At 35.8% G+C, this 24,535-nt stretch overlaps 1 protein-coding gene and 1 long non-coding RNA gene across 17 annotated transcripts in view; one reads left to right on the top strand and one right to left on the bottom strand.

The window, feature by feature from the left end:
• The first annotated feature begins 1,173 nt into the window (after nt 1-1,173).
• MAP9 (microtubule associated protein 9) overlaps nt 1,174-24,535 on the top strand; it is a 48,465-nt gene continuing 25,103 nt past the window's right edge. For 3 of the 9 annotated variants that reach the window (XM_058436851.1, XM_058436849.1, XM_058436848.1), the window contains exons 1-7: nt 1,174-1,321; nt 2,176-2,318; nt 3,072-3,156; nt 4,624-4,944; nt 9,170-9,396; nt 20,776-20,869; nt 22,505-22,752. In XM_058436851.1, the coding sequence (XP_058292834.1) occupies nt 2,244-2,318; nt 3,072-3,156; nt 4,624-4,944; nt 9,170-9,396; nt 20,776-20,869; nt 22,505-22,752 (1,050 nt within the window). In that variant the 5' untranslated portion in view covers nt 1,174-1,321; nt 2,176-2,243. Of the gene's footprint in view, nt 1,322-2,175; nt 2,319-3,071; nt 3,157-4,623; nt 4,945-9,169; nt 9,397-20,775; nt 20,870-22,504; nt 22,753-24,535 lie in introns of those variants that run through there. The other 6 variants (XM_058436853.1, XM_058436852.1, XM_032148560.2 and 3 more) reach the window with 4 other exon arrangements.
• Nucleotides 10,536-24,535, bottom strand: part of LOC116465528 (uncharacterized) — a 153,038-nt gene continuing 139,038 nt past the window's right edge. For 2 of the 8 annotated variants that reach the window (XR_009212936.1, XR_009212932.1), the window contains exon 8: nt 10,536-10,724. This is a non-coding gene — a long non-coding RNA (uncharacterized LOC116465528). Of the gene's footprint in view, nt 10,725-22,493; nt 22,636-24,535 lie in introns of those variants that run through there. The other 6 variants (XR_009212929.1, XR_009212931.1, XR_009212933.1 and 3 more) reach the window with 5 other exon arrangements.

Here is a 24,535-nt window from a genome sequence, read left to right as displayed (position 1 = left end):
TAACAGAAAATAGGGAGCATTTTCTATACTGGGTATGTGTGTGTAGAGGTGGTGTACATTTTCAGCTTCATAAATGGATACAGATGAGTGGATATATATATATATATATATAGATATCCTATTAGTTCTGTCCCTCTAGAGAACTCTGATTAATACAACATTGTATTTATGAAATTTCTTATTTCTTGTTATGCACATTTAGTTTTTCAATACACTGATTTATTAAATTTCTATCTCAATGCGATTTGTTTATGCAAAATTGAATTAGTGAAATATTAACATATTTTAGAGATGTGGAAAAAACACCAGGTATGAGTTTAATTACTAGTCAATGAATTCATTCCGGCAATTCAACTAGGATGAAGCTTTTTAAAAATTAAAAATAGTAAAAATTCATGTTATTTTAAAGACTTTCAATAAACGTTTTTGGTTTTTATTTGCTTTAAGAATTTCCTATGCTAATTAAATGATGTTGATTTTTTTTACTTTAGTAGCACATGCTCTTTTAGCCTAGTGGATCATTTTGTTTGGTTTGATTCAAATAAGATTACTCACTAAGTATACAAAGGGGGGAGTTTTACATTCAAGTAAGATGTCAAATGGGCTTTCAGCTGTGTCCACAAGAGCTGAGTTCTCTCCAGGCCCTTTGCGGCTTAGTTGCATGAAGAGCATATCTAATACCGAATACAATTCCAGGCGCTCTTCCAAGTGTTCCACTTGCATTATTTCATTCAATTTTACAGCAACCTTTCAGGTGTCTATTATTAGTACACTTTTGTTTTCCCCCAGAAGAAGAAACTGAGTCATAAAGACCTTAACTTGGGACAATCACGTGTGTAGAAAAGGGGCACCAGGATTCAAACGTGCAGTCGGAAACAGGGTTCTGCAAACGTCACTACCGTACTATTCTGTCCCATTCACTGACACTGTACTTCGATTCAGAGAACTTCACGTCCTGTGGCAAAACGACGAATGTGCTTTATTTGCAACACGTGCAGATAAGGACCCTTACTCTATTGGCAAGAGTAAGGAGTTGGGCGGCTCCTGTCTCCTAGGCAACGGCACATGCACACAAGCGGCCAATAATGAGCCCCTCTCCAAAGACCCAGGAAGGTGATGTCACTTCCTTCGTCTGGGTGGTTGCCCCAGCGACACGTTGGGCCGAAGAGCGGTGTTGGGTACCCAAGAGACCCGGCGGTGGGGAAGTCACTTCGTCCCGAAGACGCTGTTTCCTAGCAACCGCCCTCCGCCTCTGTTATTAGCCCCTCCTCCTCGCTCGGTCCAGGACCGGCTCTGCGGACGCTGCCAGGCCCAGACCAAGGTGAGCAGCTCCTACCCGACGCTTGGCTCTTGATTCTCAGGGTCGCGGGGAATTGGCCGCGGGCGTCCGGGGCTGGGAACAGAAAGCGGGACCTGGGGGCCATGGGGGATCCGGACAGAGACCGCTCTTGGGCGTGCACGGGCCTGGCGTTCGCTGGTGCTCAGCGTAAGGCTCGGTGAGGAGCGTCTAGCACCCGGACGTCACCTGGCCTGGTAGGGAACGGAACCCGGGGCGCGCAACGCTGTGGGCGGCCCTGCCAGGCCTCTGCTCCGAGCACGGGAAACCGCGATTTTAATGCGGCTCATCGCGAAAGCTTCGTCGTTTTGTTTACCTGGCTCTCTTTAACACTTTTGTGAGAGGAAAAATTGGCTTGCAATACATATCGATGGCTGTTTGCGGGTTAGCATTACGATCTTTTTCTTTGAATAGCGCTATATGCAAATATATAGATATATTTTGGTGGTGGTGCTCATAATTTTTACGCCGACGATCCTTTTGATGGCCTTTTAAATAAGACATGACTTATTTTGAATGCAATGTTATACTTTAGAAGAGAGGTGAAAAATAAGGTGTTCTATTTTAATTGGCAGCATTTTGTCGTATTAACCTGTAATCATTTATTTGCAGAGTTTTTAAGTAGTTGCAAAACTATTTTAGGATAACTTCCATTTGAATTTTTTTAAACAAGCTTGTTGTGAGAATTTGCTGTTTCTTTACAAGAACATTTGTAAGTGAAGATGTAGCCCAATGTTCATATCAGATGCTTTTCTTTGACCTTTGTGGGGCGAGTAGAATCAAATGTAATAAAATAAATTCTCAAGCATGCAAAGTCTGATTTTTTTTGTATATTTCAGCTACCATCAGAAGTTGAATTATTCTAATAATTAGCTATTTTATAAAGGTAACGAGAAAAAAATACACTATGTCTGATGAAGTTTTTAGCACCACTTTGGCATATACAAAGAGTCCAAAAGTTACCAAAAGAACGACTTTCCAGGTAAAGTATTTTTATGTGGAATCATTTCCCAGTGTAAGCACTGTATTAGATGGGTTGAAATTGGTGATTCCAGAAACAGTCCTATATAAAGCAGGGGTAAATCTTATATTTCTTTTGAGGTTTTGCACATGATCATGTTTGGGCTCCATCCAGTATTACAAACTCCCCTATATGGTTTTAAGACTACCAAAGTAGCCTCAATACTAGTTTCCTACTAAGTTAAAAAGTTGAATTGCAACCTTAAATTGCCATTTTTATATAAAAACTTGTTTTTCTGTTGTAACGTAATGTTTATGTTTTTTTTTCTGTTGAGTCACTGCAATTTTGAACTCAGCCTCTAAGTTTGCAATATTGATTGCATCCATTTCTGAAATATGCCGAGACAAAAGCTCTTAAAAATACCAATTTCTTTCAAAATACCAGTTTTTAATAAATTATAATCTAAATTGAGCCCCTTCTTGTTTGTTACCCTCCAGCTCTAATTATAACCTGCAATTAATTTATTCTATAATGTGTGTCTCTAGCTTAACTGCAAGCTCCATGAGGAAGGGCTCTTGTCTGTGATGCTCTGCATTGAGTATGAGGCATAAAGTGGGTACATGGCATAAAGTGAGCTTGCAGGAAATATTTGTTAGATGAATGAAACCTAAGTTTGAAAGCAGTCGTTAATCAAGCATTGTTTGTTTAAAGAATTACTTGTAAATATGATACCTCCATGTTTGGATGGAAATTGATTTCAGTATCTCATTTCAGGATGAGCTAATAAGAGCAATTACAGCTCGCTCAGCCAGACAAAGGAGTTCTGAATACTCAGATGACTTTGACAGTGATGAGATTGGTATGTGACAGTATGGAAAAGTGAACCACTTTTCTTCTTTTTGCTTCCTGACAAATTTAGTCAGCCCCCCAACCACCCATCCCCTCAATCATTTATGTTAAAATAATACCTATGTATTCACTAATTTTAGATTTTCAACTTTTTAATTAGTAGAAAGCCACTCTTAATTTTCAAGAAGTTGTATGATTTTTGTTTTTTGTTGTTTTGTTTTCTAAATGTGTATATGAAAATATAAACTGATGGCAAGTTTGCAGTAAAAGGATGGCTGCCAGTGGTAAACCATGTTGGAGAAGACCGGTTCATCTTTAAGATCAACCCTAGGAGGTGCTACAGCTAGTTAGTAACTATGTCCCACAGAACTAAACTTTGGTGCACGTTAGAAGTACTTTTATAAAGCTTGCTATAAATCAGATTTTTTTTTTGGCTGTGATAAGGGGTAAATTTAAAAACCACAGACTCTTCGTGTTTCATATATCGGTACTATTATAATTTGGTCTCTCTTAGCCATGTAAACGTACTAACATTTTAGTTTCAGGTGTAAGCGTACTTGGTGTTTTTTATTTTTATTTTTATTTTTTTTTGAGATGGAGTCTCACTCAGTCACCCAAGCTGGAGTGCAGTGGTGCAATCTCGGCTCACTGCAACCTCCGCCTCCCAGGTTCAAGCGATTCTCCTCCCTCATCCTCCTGAGTAGCTGCGACTACAGGTGCCCGCCACCACACCTGGCTAATTTTTGTATTTTTAGTAGAGATGGGGTTTCACTACATTGGCCAGGCTGGTCTCTAACTCCTGACCTTGTGATCCGCCCGCCTTGGCCTCCCAAAGTGCTGGGATTACAGGTGTGAGCCACCACGCCTGGCCTGGTGCTTTATTCTTTAAAATTTGGTGAATAATTGTAATTGATTTCTGTAAAACCAGTAATAACCACAGTTAAATCACTGCTGTATAGTTGAGTTAGCATTTCTTATGATTCTTAGTAAATCTAATATTCTGGTGTGGATGGAACTGTAGTTCCAAAATTTTTATGGAAAAAAATATAATTAGTAATTACTAATTAAATTCTTCCATTTACAAATGTTCTTGATTTTATATGAGGAAGTAATTTGCAAATAAAAGTTTAACAGTCCATAATCTAATTTAAATACTACATGGCTGATTGTTAGGGACCTTTGGATGACTTTTTCCAGAGCAAACAGTGTTTCGTTGTTTGGTACCCTACAGACACACAATAAATACATTTTGAATAAATTAATGAAATTGGAATTTTTATTTCATAAATGTTAATGAAACATGCCTGAGTTAGCTGTGTTTTTAGAGCTGCAAGTCTATTTATAAAATACATTTGTGCCTATTCATTGTTAGAATTTTGTTTGTAGCTTTTAAGGTAAACTTTTTTGATTAAGTGAACGTAACCTTGACAATTTTTAAAAATACTGTTGAAAACATTTTTTCTTTTCCATTTTTCAGTTTCCTTAGGTGATTTTTCTGACACTTCAGCAGATGAAAATGCAGTTAATAAAAAAATGGATGACTTTCATATATCAGATGATGAAGAAAAGAATCCTTCAAAACTATCGTTTTTGAAAACCAAGAAATCAAACAGTAACATAACCAAAGATGAGCCAGTGTGTGCCATCAAAAATGAAGAGGAAATGGCACCTGATGGATGTGAAGACATTGTTGTAAAATCTTTCTCTGAATCTCAAAATAAGGATGAGGAATTTGAAAAAGACAAAATAAAAATGAAACCTAAACCCAGAATTCTTTCAATTAAAAGCACATCTTCAGGTAATTTGTTAGGATTACTGTAATTGCATTTCTTGGAAGTTTATTTTAAGATAATCAGTCCCCAAATTTTTATATGGTAGCTGGTATATATTTAAGAAAAAAAGACAGACTTAACTTCAATTTTACAGACCCGTTGTATTTTGTCTTGCATCTAGGCTGTTGCCTGATAGAAAGCCAAAGCACCTTTAGTTGTCCATAGCATCCATAGCTGTGGATCTCCAGACACCTAGACCTGTGAGCTTCAGTTTTGTTTGTAGGTGTGGAACTGGAATGGAATGCTGTCTAATCCCTCTCACACTCCAAAGATTAGAGTTACAGCAATATTGAGACTAATCCTTAAAACAATCTTTGCCATACCAACATTGTGCCAGAAAATTTTCTTGACAGTTGTATATTTGAAGAATGAGTTATGTTATTGCTGCTGTTTTTTGTTGAAGCGTCCAGGCTCTCCTTAAGAGAATCTCCATTTGGTCTCTGTATTGCCTATGAACATCTACTAAGATTCAGTTTTCCGAAGGAAAGTTTCTGGTGTGATCTGGGATTACAGTTAGTTCCCCCCACAATTTTACTGAACTTTAAGCATAAAGGAACAAAGATAGAATGAAACAGAGACCAAGTCCTCTCACATACCCTGGGCCACCATTCATGAACTTGTATATGCAAGGTTAAGGATTTTGTGTTTTTCAGTCTTCTTTGTATTTTATAAAGGAATTATTAGTTGATGTTAACCTTCATAAAAATCTCCTTCCATATCATCAGTAAATACAGTGCTGGTAAATATTTCAGACTTTGCGCATTAGATACCAGTGGTAACGTCAGACAAAACTTTATTTCAGGCATGTATTGGGGAACTGCTCCTTTCTTCCTGACCCCACAATCTCATTAACTTTGAAATGAGCAAAGGATGTAAGCAGAGCAAAGAACACTAGAATAATGTCCAGGACACTGGGGGAAAAGGCTCTGTATATTATATATGACTTCAGCAAATAAGTTAAGCTTCAGTATCCTCATGACGAGGAAGCTAAAAATAACCCTCTTTCTATTCCTGCCAAATTGTGAGAGTTTACTGAAGTGCATCTCATAAACTATAAAAAACTACAAAAATGCAAACAGGATGCATAATGAAATTAACTTGTTAAAATGTACCTTCCAAGTATAGTGAGTGAAATCAATGCTGGAGAGAAGAGGAACATAATTGAACTTTGTTATTAAGAAAATGCGAGCATATATAGCAACTAAAAATTTGTCTGAGACAGGTGGATGTATATAATTAGAAGTTTATGGTAGATAATCAGGAAAGCAATAATCCACCTATTTTATACCTTAAAAAAAAAAAAAAAAACCTGTGGTGAATAAGGAAATACTGTATTTTAACCACAAGGTGGCATCAGGATCCTAAATGCTCTACTTATATATGCAATGTTATATTCAGTATGTGTAATATAAAAATAATTACCTAAATAGGTAATTGTATACATTGATACAATTGAAGAAAAGCACTTTTCTTAAAGTATAGTCATTTTTTTTTTCTTTTTGGGAACTTGACAGTACTTCTGGAAGTGGAATTTTTGTAGAAAATATATTAAAGTTGTCATTCTCAGGTTCTTCAGGTTGAAAAGTAAAAATTGAGGCTAGTGTTCCTAAGATAATATCTGGCATATAGAATATATTAGGTATTTAAATGAATAAATTAATATATGAATGATTTATCTTTGAAAGAGGGAATACGGTTCATGAGTTTATCCTCTAAATTCTTTGACTTTTTTTTCTATACAGGTTTGGAACTCAATATTTTTAATGTGGTGAGATATTGCTGTGTAGCAAGTAATGCTTTATGAAACTATTAGAGCTTGAAGGTTTTCTCTGTCCTTGCTTGTCTTTTGTAAAAAGTATAATAACCAGACTTTATAATCACTACAGAAGTGACAGTTGCTCTATAAAGTGAAAGTGTTTTTCACAGCATATGTTTTTATTTTAATACCAACATGACTGAAATCATGAACTTTGGAGTCAGGATGCTTCTCCTTTAATCTGAGATCTGCAGCCTGCTAGAGTTTGTGACTTTGGGCATGAGACCTCTTTGTTCTCATTTTATTCATCTTTAAAAATGGGATAATAGTTGCCTACCTCTAGGAGTTTGAGGCAATTAAATGAGTTCACATATTTGAAGTGCTTCGAACAGTATTGGCATAAATTTAGCACTCTATAAATGTTCTGATTATTCATTTTATTATTTAGCATTGGTTTATAAACATGCTCAGCAGGTATAAAGTATCAGTCATGCGGATGCATAAGTTCTAGAGATCTGCTGTACATTGTGCCTATAGTTAACAGTAGTCTTTTGCACTGAATGTATTAAGAAGGTAGATCTCATGTTTGTTCTTACCACAATAATTAAAAAATTGACTCAACACCTTCTTTCAGGCATTATATAATACTCTGCTTAAACTGAGGCTCGAAAGACATGCAAGCATTTGTCAGGAAGAGAAGCAGGAAGTGGATATTCTAGGCAGGGGGATCAGCTTAAGTAAAGGTATGGTAGCAGGAGGGATTGGAGGGACTGTGGTATGTGTGCATGACAACTGTTAGCCCAGCATTTCAGAAACACAGATGACAAAATGGCTGTAGATAAGGCAGTGAAGGACAAAACCATAAAATCCCTTTTATGTTGTTTAAAGGCAGTTAAGCTTTTATTCTGTAGGATTGGATCGTGGGGAGCCGTTGAATAATTTTGTAGAAAGGAGTGATGTGATCTGATTTGGATTTTGTAAATATCATGGAAGCAGTGATCTAGGAAAGAGTGGATAAGGACCTGACAGCAGGGATGTAGAAAGTGGAATAAATGAGATATTTGGCAATTAGAATTGATAGGGTATTTTGATACTTTGGATTTAGGGGATAATAGAGGGAGGAATCTAGAGCCCTTGGATTTGGGGTTGAACATTTGGCTGGAGTTTAGGATGTAGCTAAAATTGTCAAATACTCATAATAATACCAATTTGGTATGGTTGTGGAATCTTCTGGCAGAATCCATAAGCCCATTTTTAGGTAAATGGGAGGAAGATGTTAATTAGACCAATTTTGAAGTTTAGAAAAATGCATCTGTAGAACAATAGAAACATAAATATATATAGCAGGTAAAATTCAGGCAAAAAATATATTCATGGAAAGTCTTCCCATTGTTTCGAATGTTGGATGCATATCAGCATTAGATTCTTGACTTAAACTTGGAAGTAATGGAAAGAGTGAAATTTTAATAACTGCTGAAGAAGTTTTATGGACTCAGAACAATTAACTCATAAAAGATTCCTTCCTCTACTGAGAGTTAGCACTCCTATCCCTTGGGTGCCAACATCATCATCTTTGTCCTTACAATAGCACTTATAATCTTAGTGATCTAGTCTTGTAATTTTGTTTAGAAAAATCAACCTGTAAAGTCCCTGGACAGGTCCATTGCCGCTTTGTTGATTATGAGGTTTAGTAACGTGTACAGGGCTTGGTACTCAAAGGCTTGATGGATGAGCCTCCTCATTTTATAGTGGTAGAAACTGGGGCAAGATTTTTGTTTTTTATTTTTAACATTTTTTTTTAATATTATAAGAGTTCACAATGTTGAAGAGTTAACTTCTTGTGACTGGTTACTTTTAGGATGACAACTGTTTCTTTACTTTGTTTTTGTTGTTGTTGTTGTTTGTTTGTTTTTTTTTTTGAGATGGAGTTTTGCTGTTGTTGCCCAGGCTGGAGTGCAATGGTGTGATCTCTATCTGGGCTCACTGCAACCTCAGACTCCTGGGTTCAAACAATCCTCCTGCCTCAGTCTCCTGAGTAGCTGGGATTACAGGCACGTGCTACTACGCCCGGCTAATTTTTTTGTATTTTTAGTAGAGACAGGGTTTCACCATGTTAGCCAGGCTTGTCTCGAACTCCTGACCTCATATCTGCCCACCTCGGCCTCCCAATGTGCTGGGATTACAGGCGTGAGTCACCCCTCCCAACGTGCTGGGATTACAGGTGTGAGCCACCATGTCCAGCCTGATTACTAACCGTCATTTATTTGTGCCTTACTAGAGCTCTGTATAGAGAAGAGTTGTGGGCTTCATCTGGACTCTTCAGGGCAGAGAATGAAGGGGCATAGGCACAGGAGGGAAGTATGGTAGCACCCAGAGAGATAGATAAAGCCATGGTCATTTTTTTGTACACACACTTTAAGCATTTTATTTTTCAGCAGAAAACAACAGCCTTGACACAGATGATCACTTTAAACCATTACCTCGGCCAAGGAGTATGTTAAAAAAGAAAAGTTGCGTAGAGGAGAAAGATGGACTAGAAGATAAAGAAACTGCCCTCAGTGAAGAATTGGAGTTACATTCTGCACCTTCTTCCCTTCCAACGCCGAATGGCATACAATTAGAAGCTGAGAAAAAAGCATTCTCTGAAAACCTTGATCCTGAGGTTAGCACTACCACTAAACTGTTGAATTGTGTTCTTGAATTTATGCTTTTTTATCTGATTATGAAAAAGAGAAGGAGAGAATGAATTTGTATGCATGGGTGTGTGTTTTACATATTTTCTTCTGCAACTGATAAGGAAATAATTTTTAAAAATATACTGTATTCCACCGAGTCTAAAACTGCATCAATTCTAAGATGTAGCATTATTTTACGTACCACTAAGGAAGAAGGAAATGCATCTAATTATACTATAATACACCAGTGATTGTAGAGTTTATCCAGTTTTAGAGAGAGTAAAATGCCAAACAGTGTTGCTTTTCTGAGTCTATATAATAGTGTTTATCTTTAATAATTTTTTAAATTTATGTATCTTTGAATTATGTAATTTATGGCTAAGAACAATATAGTCAGTGTCATTTTATTTATTTGATTTTATTCACTCAACAAATGTGTGTTGAATGTTCATGGCACTCTTCTCTGTTCTTTGGGCTATGTTCCAATAGCATTAAATGTGGCCTTTCAGGTTTCCATCAGGGAGTTTACTATGCATTGTTATTAAGGGAGAACACTTCCTTTTTCTCTTTGTATTTCACTATGAGAAGCAAATTGTCCCTTCTGAACATTTCAGTAGGGAAAAGTACAGGAAGAACATTTCTTCCCCATAATCTGCTTGGGCAGATTAGGGAACTGCATGCCACCTGGCCAAGCTTCTTTCTTTGTCTCATCGCTTGTCTGCAGTGTTGGTGCTTAAGGATCTGCTCTCTGGGAGGTGAGGCAGAAGGTGCTGAGAGGAGCTCTTTTGTGCTGTGACTAAATGGGGGAATCCCCCTAATTCAGACTGGAAGTATTAGGAAGCACAATAGGCTACCAATTCAAATCTTGTTCTGCAGTTGAACTTTACCAGTAAAGCTGACAATTTGATATACGCCTAACTGACACCACCATGCTGTTTCTTAATTTGTTCTGAAAACCAGAAGAAGAAACCCAAGCAATTACTTTATATTTAAGAAAATTATCTGATCTGTTGAATATTGTGCTAGTTTCTTGTAGCTGCTGTAACAAATTGCCACAAACTGGTTAACTTAAAACAACAGAAATGTATTCTCTTAGTTCTGGAGGTGAGAAGTCTGAGATCAAGGTGTTTGCAGGGCCATTTTCCTCTGAGGGCATCACGGAAGAATTCTTCCTTCCCTCTTCCAGCTTCTTTCTAGTGGTTGCCGGCAGTCCATGACATTCCTTGGCTTGTAGCTGCATCATTCCCATCTCTGCCTTCATCCCATGTGGCCTTCTTCCTTGTGTTTTCTCTGCATGTCTGTGTCTCTTCTTTCTCTTAAAAAAAGACATCAGGCATTGGATTTAGGGCCCACCCTAATTGAGTGTGTCCTCATCTTAACTGTTTAAAGCTGTAAACACCTTATTTCCTAAGAAAGTCGTATTTTGAGGTTCTGGATGAACATGAATTTTGGGGCATTAATGTTCGTATGTTAAACCTAGCATTCCTGGGATAAACTCTGGTTAGTCATGGTGTGATATTTTATTGTGGGATATGATTTGTTAAAATTGTGTTAAGGTTTGCATTTATATTTATGAAGGCTATTGGTCTGTAATTTTTTTCTTATAATGTTACCATCAGGCTTGGGTATCAAATGAGTTGGGGAGTGTCTTTTCTTCCTCTATTTTATAAAAGTTTGGTATCATTTTTTTCTTAAATGAGAGGATTCACCAGTACAATTATCTGGGCCTGGAACTTTCTGTGTGGAGACATCTTTGGCATTACATTTGATTTTCTAAATAGGTATTTCAGTACTCACATTTTCTGTTTTGCCAGTTTGGTAATTGTGTCTATCAAGAAGTTCGTCCATTTCATCTGATATGTTGAGTTTATAAACAGAGATGTTCATAATAGTCCCTCATTCTTTTGATGACTAGGATTATCATGACATTTCATTTTCATTTCTAACATATATAATTTGTGTTTTGTGTCTTTCCTGCTAAATCTTGATAGGCATTGCTTAGTTTTATTAAACTTTTTTAAGAACCACTTTGGCTTTGTCATATGTTGGTGCAAAAGTAATTGCAGTTTTGGCCATTACTTTCAATGACAAAAACTGCAATCATTTTGCACCAACCTAATAATTTTCTCTATTGTTTGTTTCATTGATTTTCAGTAATATTTCAGTATTATTCAGTATTATTTCTTTCTTTTTTTTTTTTTTTTTTGAGACGGAGTCTCGCTCTGTCGCCCAGGCTGGAGTGCAGTGGCGCGATCTCGGCTCACTGCACGCTCCGCCTCCCGGGTTCACGCCATTCTCCTGCCTCAGCCTCTCCGAGTAGCTGGGACTACAGGCGCCCGCCACCACGCCTGGCTAATTTTTTGTATTTTTAGTAGAGACGGGGTTTCACCGTGGTCTCGATCTCCTGACCTCGTGATCCGCCCGCCTCGGCCTCCCAAAGTGCTGGGATTACAAGCATGAGCCACCGTGCCTGGCCGTATTATTTCTTTTACTTTCTTTCTTTTTTCTTTTTTTTGACACAGAGACAGAGTCTCGCTCTATTGCCCAGGCTGGAATGCAGTGGCACAATCCCAGCTCACTGCAAGCTCTGCCTCCCAGGTTCACGCCATTCTCCTGCCTCAGCCTCCCGAGTAGCTGGGACTACAGGCGCCCGCCACCATGCCTGGCTAATTTTTGTATTTTTAGTAGAGACGGGGTTTCACCGCATTAGCCAGGATGGTCTCGATCTCCTGACCTCGTGATCTGCCCGCCTCGGCCTCCCAAAGTGTTGGGATTACAGGCGTGAGCCACCGTGCCTGCCCTCTTTTACTTTCTTTTGGTTTAATTTGCTTATCTTTAGATTTGAAAATTTTCTCACTCATTTTTAAGATTTTCGTGTTTTCTGCTAAACCTGTTGAAAGGTGTAAACTTTCTTCTTTGCACTGCTATAGTGGCCTCGATTTTTTGATGCCTTTTATTTTTATTACCATTTCTTTAGGTATATATTTTAACTTCCCTTGTGATCTCCTGTTTTAAAAATTTATTTTTTAGTTGAAAAATAATAATTGTACATGGGGTACGGAGTGATTTTTCGATACATGTAGTATATAGTGATCATTGTGATCTCTTTTTTGACCAGTTGGTTATTTTGTGGTGATTTATTTTATTTTCAAATACTTGGTTCTTCTCTAGATATACTTTTGCTGTTAATTATAAGTTAATTTTGTTGTAGTCTAGAGAATGTATCTTACATGATTTCAAATTTTTAAAAATTATTATTATTTCTAAATGGCCCAGCTTTAGTGTATCTTGTGAAAGTCTCATTTGCATCTGCAAAGTAGATATGTTCTCCAGGTGTTGAATATAATGTTGTGTAATTTAAGTTTGGTCAACATGGTTGGTAATGTCATTCAGATCTTCTTTATCCTTACTGATTTTTCATCCAATTTGTTTACCTGTTACCAACTTAGGGGTATTAAAATATCCAGTTATGTTTGTGGGTTTGTTTATACTTCTCTTTAGTTCTTTCAGTATTTTATAACTTTGTTATCAGGCACATACACATTTATTATTATTATGTTTTGAGCATTATGAAACGTCTCTACCTCTGGTAATATTCCTTTCCTTATCTTGTAGATTGTTTTATGTAATACTTCAGCTTTCTTATGACAAGTGTTTCCATGGTATATGCTCTCTATCTTTTTTCTTTCAAACTAATTCTGTCTTTTTTTATTTAATTTAATTTTATTATTATTATACTTTAAGTTTTAGGGTACATGTGCACAATGTGCAGGTTTGTTATATATGTATACATGTGCCATGTTGGTGTGCTGCACCCATTAACTCCTCATTTACCATTAGGTATATCTCCTAATGCTATCCCTCCCCCGTCCCCTCACCCCACAACAGTCCCTGGAGTGTGATGTTCCCCTTCCTGTGTCCGTGTGTTCTCATTGTTCAGTTCCACCTGTGAGTGAGAACATGCAGTGTTTGGTTTTTTTGTCCTTGAGATAGTTTACTGAGAATGATGATTTCCAGTTTCATCCGTGTCCCTACAAAGGACATGAACTCATCATTTTTTATGGCTGCATAGTATTCCATGGTGTATATGTGCCACATTTTCTTAATCCAGTCTATCGTTGTTGGACATTTGGGTTGGTTCCAAGTCTTTGCTGTCGTGAATAGTGCCACAATAAACATACGTGTGCGTGTGTCTTTACAGCAGCATGATTTATAGTCCTTTGGGTATATACCCAGTAATGGGATGGCTGGGTCAAATGGTATTTCTAGTTCTAGATCCCTGAGGAATCGCCACACTGACTTCCACAATGGTTGAACTAGTTTACAGTCCCACCAACAGTGTAAAAGTGTTCCTATTTCACCACATCCTCTCCAGCACCTGTTGTTTCCTGACTTTTTAATGATTGCCATTCTAACTGGTGTGAGATGGTATCTCATTGTGATTTTGATTTGCATTTCTCTGATGGCCAGTGATGATGAGCATTTTTTCATGTGTTTTTTGGCTGCATAAATGTCTTCTTTTGAGAAGTGTCTGTTCATGTCCTTCGCCCACTTTTTGATGGGGTTGTTTTTTTCTTGTAAATTTGTTTGAGTTCATTGTAGATTCTGGATATTAGCCCTTTGTCAGATGAGTAGGTTGCAAAAATTTTCTCCCATTCTGTAGGTTGCCTGTTCACTCTGATGGTAGTTTCTTTTGCTGTGCAGAAGCTCTTTAGTTTAATTAGATCCCATTTGTCAATTTTGGCTTTTGTTGCCATTGCTTTTGGTGTTTTAGACATGAAGTCCTTGCCCACGCCTATGTCCTGAATGGTATTGCCTAGGTTTTCTTGTAGGATTTTAATGGTTTTAGGTCTAACATTTAAGTCTTTAATCCATCTTGAATTAATTTTTGTATAAGGCATAAGGAAGGGATCCAGTTTCAGCTTTCTACATATGGCTCGCCAGTTTTCCCAGCACCATTTATTAAATAGGGAATCCTTTCCCCATTTCTTGTTTTTGTCAGGTTTGTCAAAGATCAGATAGCTGTAGATATGCGGCATTATTTCTGAGGGCTCTCTTCTGTTCCATTGATCTATGTCTCTGTTTTGGTACCAGTATCATGCTGTTTTGGTTACTGTAGCCTTGTAGTATAGTTTGAAGTCAGGCAGCGTGATGCCTCCAGCTTTGTTCTTTTGGCTTAGGATTGACTTGGCGATGCAGGCTCTTTTTTGGTTCCATATGAACTTGAAAGTAGTTTCTTCCAATTCTGTTAAGAAAGTCATTGGTAGCTTGATGGGGATGGCATTGAATCTATAAATTACCTTGGGCAGTATGGCCATTTTCACGATATTGGTCCTTCCAACCCATGAGCATGGAATGTTCTTCCATTTGTTTGTATCCTCTTTTATTTCATTGAGCAGTGGTTTGTAGTTCTCCTTGAAGAGGTCCTTCACATCCCTTGTAAGTTGGATTCCTAGGTATTTTTTTCTCTTTGAAGCAATTGTGAATGGGAGTTCACTCATGATTTGGCTCACTGTTTGTCTGTGATTGGTGTACAAGAATGCTTGTGATTTTTGTACATTGATTTTGTATCCTGAGACTTTGCTGAAGTTGCTAATCAGCTTAAGGAGATTTGGGGCTGAGACAATGGGGTTTTCTAGATATACAATCATGTCATCTGCAAACAGGGACAATTTGACTTCCTCTTTTCCTAATTGAATACCCTTTATTTCCTTCTCCTGCCTCATTGCCCTGGCCAGAACTTCCAGCACTATGTTGAATAGGAGTGGTGAGAGAGGGCATCCCTGTCTTGTGTCAGTTTTCAAAGGGAATGCTTCCAGTTTTTGCCCATTCAGTATGATATTGGCTGTGGGTTTGTCATAGATAGCTCTTATTGAGATATGTCCCATCAATACCTAATTTATTGAGAGTTTTTAGCATGAAGCGTTGTTGAATTTTGTCAAAGGCCTTTTCTGCATCTATTGAGATAATCATGTGGTTTTTGTCTTTGGTTCTGTTTATATGCTGGATTACATTTATTGATTTGCATATGTTGAACCAGCCTTGCATCCCAGGGATGAAGCCCACTTGATCATGGTGGATAAGCTTTTTGATGTGCTGCTGGATTTGGTTTGCCAGTATTTTATTGAGGATTTTTGCATCAATGTTCATCAAGGATATTGGTCTGAAATTCTCTTTTTTGGTTATGTCTCTGCCAGGCTTTGGTATCAGGATGATTCTGGCCTCATAAAATGTGTTAGGGAGGATTCCCTCTTTTTCTATCGATTGGAATAGTTTCAGAAGGAATGGTACCAGTTCCTCCTTGTACCTCTGGTAGAATTCAGCTGTGAATCCATCTGGTCCTGGACTCTTTTTGGTTGGTAAGCTATTGATTATTGCCACAATTTCAGAGCCTGTTATTGGTCTATTCAGAGATTCAGCTTCTTCCTGGTTTAGTCTTGGTGGGGTGTATGTGTCCAGGAATTTATCCATTTCTTCTAGATTTTCTAGTTTATTTGGGTAGAGGTGTTTTTAGTATTCTCTGATGGTAGTTTGTATTTCTGTGGGATCGGTGGTGATATCCCCTTTATCATTTTTTATTGCGTCTATTTGATTCTTCTCTCTTTTCTTCTTTATTAGTCTTGCTAGCAGTCTATCAATTTTGTTGATCTTTTCAAAAAACCTGCTCCTGGATTCATTAATTTTTTGAAGGGTTTTTTGTGTCTCTATTTCCTTCAGTTCTGCTCTGATTTTAGTTATTTCTTGCCTTCTGCTCCTTTTGAATGCGTTTGCTCTTGCTTTTCTAGTTCTTTTAATTGTGATGTTACGGTGTCAGTTTTGGATCTTTCCTGCTTTCTCTTGTGGGCATTTAGTGCTATAAATTTCCACACTGCTTTGAATGTGTCCCAGAGATTCTGGTATGTTGTGTCTTTGTTCTCGTTGGTTTCAAAGAACATCTTTATTTCTGCCTTCATTTCATTATGTACCCAATAGTCATTCAGGAGCAGGTTGTTCAGTTTCCATGTAGTTGAGCGGTTTTGAGTGAGTTTCTTAATCCTGAGTTCTAGTTTGATTGCACTGTGGTCTGAGAGACAGTTTGTTATAATTTCTGTTATTTTACATTTGCTGAGGAGAGCTTTACTTCCGACTATGTGGTCAATTTTGGAATAGGTGTGGGGTGGTGCTGAAAAAAATGTATATTCTGTTGATTTGGGATGGAGAGTTCTGTAGATGTCGATTAGGTCCGCTTGGTGCAGAGCTGAGTTCAATTCCTGGGTATCCTTGTTAACTTTCTGTCTCGTTGATCTGTCTAATGTTGACAGTGGGGTGTTAAAAGTCTCCCATTATTATTGTGTGGGAGTCTAAGTCTCTTTGTAGGTCACTCAGGACTTGCTTTATGAATCTGGGTGCTCCTGTATTGGGTGCATATATATTTAGGATAGTTAGCTCTTCTTGTTGAATTCATCCCTTTACCATTATGTAATGGCCTTCTTTGTCTCTTTTGATCTTTGTTAGTTTAAAGTCTGTTTTATCAGAGACTAGGATTGCAACCCCTGCCTTATTTTGTTTTCCATTTGCTTGGTAGATCTTCCTCCATCCCTTTATTTTGAGCCTATGTGTGTCTCTGCATGTGAGATGGGTTTCCTGAATACAGCACACTGGTGGGTCTTGACTCTTTATCCCATTTGCCAGTCTGTGTCTTTTAATTGGAGCATTTAGCCCATTTACATTTAAAGTTAATATTGTTATGTGTGAATTTGATCCTGTCATTATGATGTTAGCTGGTTATTTTGCTCGTTAGTTGATGCAGTTTCTTCCTAGCCTCGATGGTCTTTACAATTTGGCATGTTTTTGCAGTGGCTGGTACCGGTTGTTCCTTTCCATGTTTAGTGCTTCCTTCAGGGGCTCTTTTAGGGCAGGCCTGGTGGTGACAAAATCACTCAGCATTTGCTTGTCTGTAAAGTATTTTATTTCTCTTTCACTTATGAAGCTTAGTTTGGCTGGATATGAAATTCTGGGTTGAAAATTCTTTTCCTTAAGAATGTTGAATATTGGCCCCCACTGTCTTCTGGCTTGTAGAGTTTCTGCTGAGAGATCTGATGGGCTTCCCTTTGTGGGAAGTTCTGTCTTTTCATGTAAGTGAATCTCTTACAATAAGAGTTTGGTGTCACTTTTTTATTAAGTCTGACAATCTGTGCCTTTTAATGTAGTGTTTAGTCCATTTATGAATGTTTTGTCCATTTAATGTAAGTACTGATATGGTTGGATTTAGGAGCAATTTGTTGCTCTTTATTTTCTATTTATCTGTTTTATAAAATTATTGTTTTTATTGTTGTTTCTCTGTTACTCCTTTCTTGCCTTTTTTTGAGGAGATAATCATGAATATTTTAGTTTTTTATTTTTATTATTATTGACCTTTTATCTATATTTGTTTGAATTGTATTTTTCAGAGTTGATCAGTGGATTATAGAATACATCTGAAAATTATCATAATCTATTTAGAATTGATATTGTATTGTTTCACGTTTGATCTAGAAACCTTGGAATAGTATAGTTCCATATACTCCCTCATCCATTGTGCTATTGTTGTCATATATATTGTATCTACATATCCTATAATCCCCACAATAGAGTTATAACTTTTTCTTAAAGAGCCCTTTCAGTTTTTTGTATTAGACTTTTAAAAAATTAAAGAAGGCTAGAATAAGTATATATTATATATCTACTGTATTATATATTGTATATATTATAGATAACATTCTATTGCTAAATATAGATAATATATATTTGTAGATAATATCTATATATAGGTAATATATATTCTATTCTTATATATTATAGATATATAACATCTGTATAATCTATAGATATTCCATATCTATAATAGATATTATCTATTATATATATCTATAAATAGATATTATCTATTATATATCTATAAATAGATATTATCTATTATATATATCTATAAATAGGTATTATCTATTATATATATCTATAAATAGATATTCCATATCTATTCTTATATATTATATAGATATATAACATCTATATAATCTATAGATATATAACATCTATATAATCTATTTATAGATATTCCATATCTATAAATACACATACAATTTCTAGGGATCTTCATTTCTTACTGTAGAGTCAGATTACCATTTTGTGTCCTGTCAGTCTTACAAACTTATTTTACATTTCTTGTAATACAGGTTTACTAGTGATGGATTTTTCTCAGAGCTTTTCTAAAAGTATTTGTCTCATCTTTGTTGTCAAAGGGTGGTTGATGTGATTGTATCCTTCTTGTGTAACAGTTTCCTTCTTCTAGCTCCAGCTCTTTATAGATTTCCATTTTTATTGGCCTCTCTTGTAATCATTCATTTCATTGTCCTCTCTATATAATGTGTTGATTTTGTCTGAATGCCTCAGGAATTTTACTCAAGATTGTGGTTCTTATCTTTTGATTACAGCAATTTGACTACATGGTGCCTAGGTCTAGCTTTCTTTATGTTTATTCTGCTTGATGTTTGTTGAGCTTTCCAAACCTATAAGCTGATACTGTCTGTGAAATGGAAAGATTATTATTTCCCACCCTATTTTTCTTCCTTTCCTTTTGGTACTGTAGTTACACATGCATTGAAATTTTTGCTATATCTCACTGATCTCTGAGATTCTGCTTATATTTCTTAAATCTTTTTTCCTCTTTGTTTTTAAGACTGAATAACTTGTATTACTTAGTCTTCAGGTTTACTGATTGTGGTCCAGAGAATGTATCTTTTATGATTTCAAATTGTATTAAATTGTTTTGTTTTGTTTCAATGTCCCAGCAAAAGCGTATGTCGCGAGAGTTCCATTTGCCATTGCAAAGTATGTGTGTTCTCCAGGTGAATTTTTTATTTCACTTATTGTGGTGTTCAACTTCAGATTTTCCATTGGTATTTTTTCTGTTTTTTATATCTCTGATAAAATCCCCCATCTTTTCAGCCATCATGCATATATTTTCCCCAAAGTACTTAAACATATTTATAATAGCTATTTTAAAGTCCTTGTCTGCTAACTCTAAAATGTGAGTCATCTCTGGGTTGGTTCCTATTCACTGTTCTCTGTTTTTTTTTGTTTTGTTTTTTAAATAAGTGTCACCATTTTCTGTTTCTTTAGTGACTTTTGATTGAATACTGGGTGTTCTGAATGATATTTTGTAGAGATTCTGGATTCTTTTATGTCCCTTCAAACATATTTTCTAGCAAGCAGATATCATGGCTGGACACAAATTCCCAATCCTATTTCTCCTGCAGTGGATATCAGCTGAAATTTCTGCTTAATTTTTCCAGTTTCTAGCTTCTACGCTTTTACAGGATCCTCTGAGGTCTCCCTTATGCCACAAATAGAGGTGGTAAAGGTTTTTGGTGAATTTCATATGCAGATTTTGTGGTCACTGTCCTCTGCTATTTTCCACATACTTATTGGCTGATCTGATGGTCCTAGACTCTGTCCTCTGTCCCCTCAAGTCATTCCACCAAGGCTGTAGCTTTCTATTACTTGAGCTGCATAGATTGGAGAATGCCTTCTAGCAAAAAGCTACTAATTTGCAGATCTCCTCAGGTGAAGCTTTGTATTTCAGGGTAGACTCCAGTGTCTCAGCACTTCTTCCATTTTCTCAAATGTTTTCTCTCCATTGCTTTTGACTTATCATTTCCTTTGCACCCATAAAATATTGCGGAGAAAGAAAATTAAAGTATTTGTACAACAAAGTTGAACTTCCTACATTATAATATCATTACCTTTAGGCTAGATGATTCTATGAAGAAATGTTTACCTTAGATAGACAAATATTTCATATCAGATATAATTTTCAGAATTTTGAGGAAAACTCAAGTGCATGCAATCTATGTGCTTTTCCTATCTAAAATATTTGGAAGTAGCTGCTTACTTGATTTTATTAAATGCTTTCATTTGGATAACTAGTAATATTTATTTGGAACTAAAGTATTTTACCTGTCTTCTTTATGCTTTCTTTCAAAGGATAATTGTAGGAAGAGCTATCAAAATCAAATCTTGGCCTTAAATATTTATAAGAAATGTGATTATAAAGTAATAGGAGTTTTGAAAATTGGTAAAAATAAATAGAGAGGTGGTGGTAGTTAAAGAACTTGAATAACTCTTTCAGTGACCCCTTTTAATGACCAAGACATCAAGGCTTGAAAGTAAAGCATGCTGACATCCATTGGCTTGTCACACTTTGCGTTCAGCAACAAATGCCTAAATAATGCAGATTTCAGAGTTCTGCGCTATTTTAATTTGTAGTTTTAATAATGCTATTGTTCCCATAAATGTTAATTATTAAACTTACATGGCAAATTTATTTTTTTTTTTTGCGAAAATAGGATTCATGCTTAACAAGTCTAGCATCATCATCACTTAAACAAATTCTTGGAGATTCTTTTTCACCAGGATCTGAGGGAAACGCATCTGGAAAAGGTGGTTATATCTAATAATTATATCTTATTTTTGAACTCTGTACTACTTAGACTCCTGTTTGTAAGAGAAATAATGCTTTGTATAGTTATAAGAGATATATATGTTTTTATGTGTTTGAGTTTTAATCCTGACTATGTAGTTAACTAACTGTGATTTTGGATGCAGAACTTAATCTCTCAGTGCCTCAATTTCCCTAAGTTATATTATTTGTCTCATAAGGTTATTGTGAAAATTAAGTGATATAGTGCATTTTAGCCATTAGCCTAGTTAATAGCCCAAGTGGAGTGAGCACTTAAGGTAAACTATCGTTATATATGTGTTGCTCTGATATTCTGCAGGACAACATAATAGCTAGGTGGAATTTTAAAGTGAGACTAAACTAGATTCCAATACAGGCACAATTACGTAAGCAAAGTAACTAACCTTTCTGACCCTGTATGTTGATCTTTAAAATGGGTAAATTAAGAGTAATCTGCCTTATAGGGTGTTGTAAGAATTAAACATGTAAAGCATTTACAGCAATACCATAGTAAGCACTTGTTGTGATATGTGAATTGTTAACATAATTTCTTTCCTTAGTGATATGTAGCTTAATGAAACCTAAAAGACATAGCTATTTCTAGGTCTGAGATGTGTAATGAACATTTTAGTGCTTACTATGTAGTATCATTTTTGTCATTTTACAGATGAGAAAAGCTGAAGTGCAGTGACTTGGGGAAACATACCCAAGGTCAGTGATGGAGCCATAGTTAAATCTTGAGCTCCAAAGTTCTTGTTCTTTTCACTGAATAGATTAAGAGCTCCAAAGAATCCAATAGTGAATTGAATGATTTTAAGCCCATCTTACCTCAAAACAGATTTCAAAAAATTGTCATAATGAAACCAGCAGAATTAAGACTTTTGACAATGAAGATTCAGGTTTAGCTGCAAGGTGGACGTTGGTAGAACTGAAAGTTGGTGATCCCATTCCAAAATGTGGTAGAATCAGAATAGTAGAAGCAATTCTATAAATGCAAAACTGAATCTTCTTATGCCAGAGCTTGAGCCTGTTTCTTGGAGCACTGAGAGGATAAGCAATAGGCTTGTCTTTATTGCCCCTTATGGTATCAGAGGCAGTACTACATTTTGGTGAGATGAAACTCACTAGAGACTGTGTAAAATTGCATTGCATTAATTCTTGGTTCTTTCTGCATCTATACAATTCAACAATTGTACTACTAGTAACTGTAGTAGCCTAGAGTGGTTGTGACATCTTCTTATGCAGCCTGTTTTTCCAGCTAAGAAACTCAGGCTTTAGAGTTGAACAAATATTGTCATCTCACTTACTTGGTTTGTATATCAACAAGCTCTTTTGACGTGTCTTTGTTTTAGGGTAGTTATTCCATTCTGTTTATTAATATGCTATTTTTCTAAGTACTAGATTTGTTAAGTGCTTCATTAGTTAAGCATAGACTATTTTTTTTTTGTAAATCACTTTTGAAAAGTTTATGCAAGTTTAATATGATAGTTTTCTTCATATTTTGCAAGAAAAAAGAGTTTATAGATAGTCCTCATTTAAAAGAAAGCAAATGAATCAATTATTTGCCTTATTAATTCAGAAGGGGGTTTTAATGCTATTACTGTGTCTCAAAATAGATCCAAATGAAGAAATCACTGAAAACCATAATTCCTTGAAATCAGATGAAAACAAAGAGAATTCATTTTCAGCAGACCATGTGACTACTGCAGTTGAGAAATCCAAGGAAAGTCAAGTGACTGCTGATGACCTTGAAGAAGAAAAGGCAAAAGCGGAACTGATTATGGATGATGACAGAACAGTTGATCCACTACTATCTAAATCTCAGAGTATCTTAATATCTACCAGTGCAACAGCGTCTTCAAAGGTATTTGTAAAAATTCATACCTTTCATACTACAGCTTAAAACTTGAAATAGAACTTTAAGAAATTTTATCTTCTGTGTTATATACTTCTGAATTACTAGTGGAAAATTTATCTTTTGATAGTGATATTATATTGTCACATAGTTCTTACCTAATCCAATAAAATTTAACTTTAAGGAAAGTTTGTAGTGAATATAGTGAAACCCAGTGTTTAAAAATTATCAGAGGTGTATGATCATAATATACTTTTAAATGTCTCAGAAATGCATACTCATAGTGTATATATTTCCATAGGTCTTCATATTTTAAAAATATAACTGTCTGGAATAATTTCTGAGATTTTAAATTAGAGTTATGTTTTTGGATATTGTTTTAAAACATGTTAACAATTTTAACAAAAATCTTAAAGAAATGTTTATCAACATCCATGCTTCTTTGAAATAGATGGTTATCATCAGGAACATTATTATTGTTATTCATATTTGATCCTTTGCCTTTATTTCCTAATTTTCAAAATAATGAACTGGTGCCCCGGCAACCCCCAGAGATGATGAAGTTGCTTTGTTTTTTCTTTTTTTAATTCATATAAATTTAACGGGTACAAGTGCTTTTTTGTTACATGGATATATTTTGTAGTAGTAAAGTCAGACTTTTAGTATAAACTAAAATGTACATTGTACCCATTAAGTAATTTCTCATCCCTCACCTCCCTCTCACCTTTCCTAGTCTCCATTATCTATTATTCCATACTCTATATACATGTGTACACATTATTTAGCTCTGACTTGTAAGTGAGAACATGTACCATTTGACTTTCTGTTTCTGACTTATTTCACTTAAGGTAATAGCCTCCAGTTCCATCCATGTTGTTGTAAAAGATATTATTTCTTTTCTGTATGGCTGAATAGTATTCGTGTGTGTGTGTGTGTGTGTGTGTACACATTTTCTTTATACAATCATATGTTGATGTACACTTAGGTTGGTTCCATATCTTTGCTATTGTGACTAGTGGTGTGATAAACATATGAGTGCAGGTATCTTTTTTATATAATGATTTTCCTTTTGGCAGATACAGTGGGGTTGCTGGATTGAGTGGTAGTTCTGTTTTTACTTCCTTAAGAAATCCCCATACTATTTTCCATAAAGATTGTACTAATTTACATTCTTACCAAGAGTATGCAAGCATTCCCTTTTCTCTGTGTTTTCACCAACATCTGTTACTTTTTTAACTTTTTAATAATAGCTAAATATTCTGACTAGTATAATATATCTCACTGTGGTTTTAATTTGTGTTTCTCTGATGATTAGTGATGGTGAACTTTTTTTTCATATGTTTCTTGGCCACTTGTATGTCTTCCTTTCAAAAAGTCTATTCATGTTTTTTTGCCCTCTTTTTAGTGGGGTTATTTGTTTTTTGTTGTTGTTGTTGAGGGGAACATTATTATTCTAACCTTAAGAAACAGATACGTGATATGTAGGATTACTTGTCCCTACACTAAATTGTGCCTGAGTGCTATACTTTAAAAATTTATGGTGTAGCATTTTCAGTCTTTGTTTCTCCTGAATTTGTCATTATCTCTTATAGCTGCAATTAGCTAGAAGCTCTGTGTATTTATTATCAGGGGAAGAAAACAGGGCTAGCTGAAAATTTGTGTTTGAGCAATACTTTTATGATATAAAATACAAGCTTTTCTTAAAATTTATGGAGAAGATTCATTAAGCCATGTTCCAGGTATATCATCCTTAGCCACTTTCCTTAGGAAAAAAACACTACTGCCAAGTTAG

The sequence above is a fragment of the Hylobates moloch genome, unplaced genomic scaffold, assembly GCF_009828535.3.
Source record: "Hylobates moloch isolate HMO894 unplaced genomic scaffold, HMol_V3 SCAFFOLD_3, whole genome shotgun sequence".
Lineage (NCBI taxonomy): Eukaryota > Metazoa > Chordata > Mammalia > Primates > Hylobatidae > Hylobates > Hylobates moloch.
Note: the sequence above shows the minus strand (reverse complement) of the source record. Positions and strands in the feature narration are given on the sequence as shown.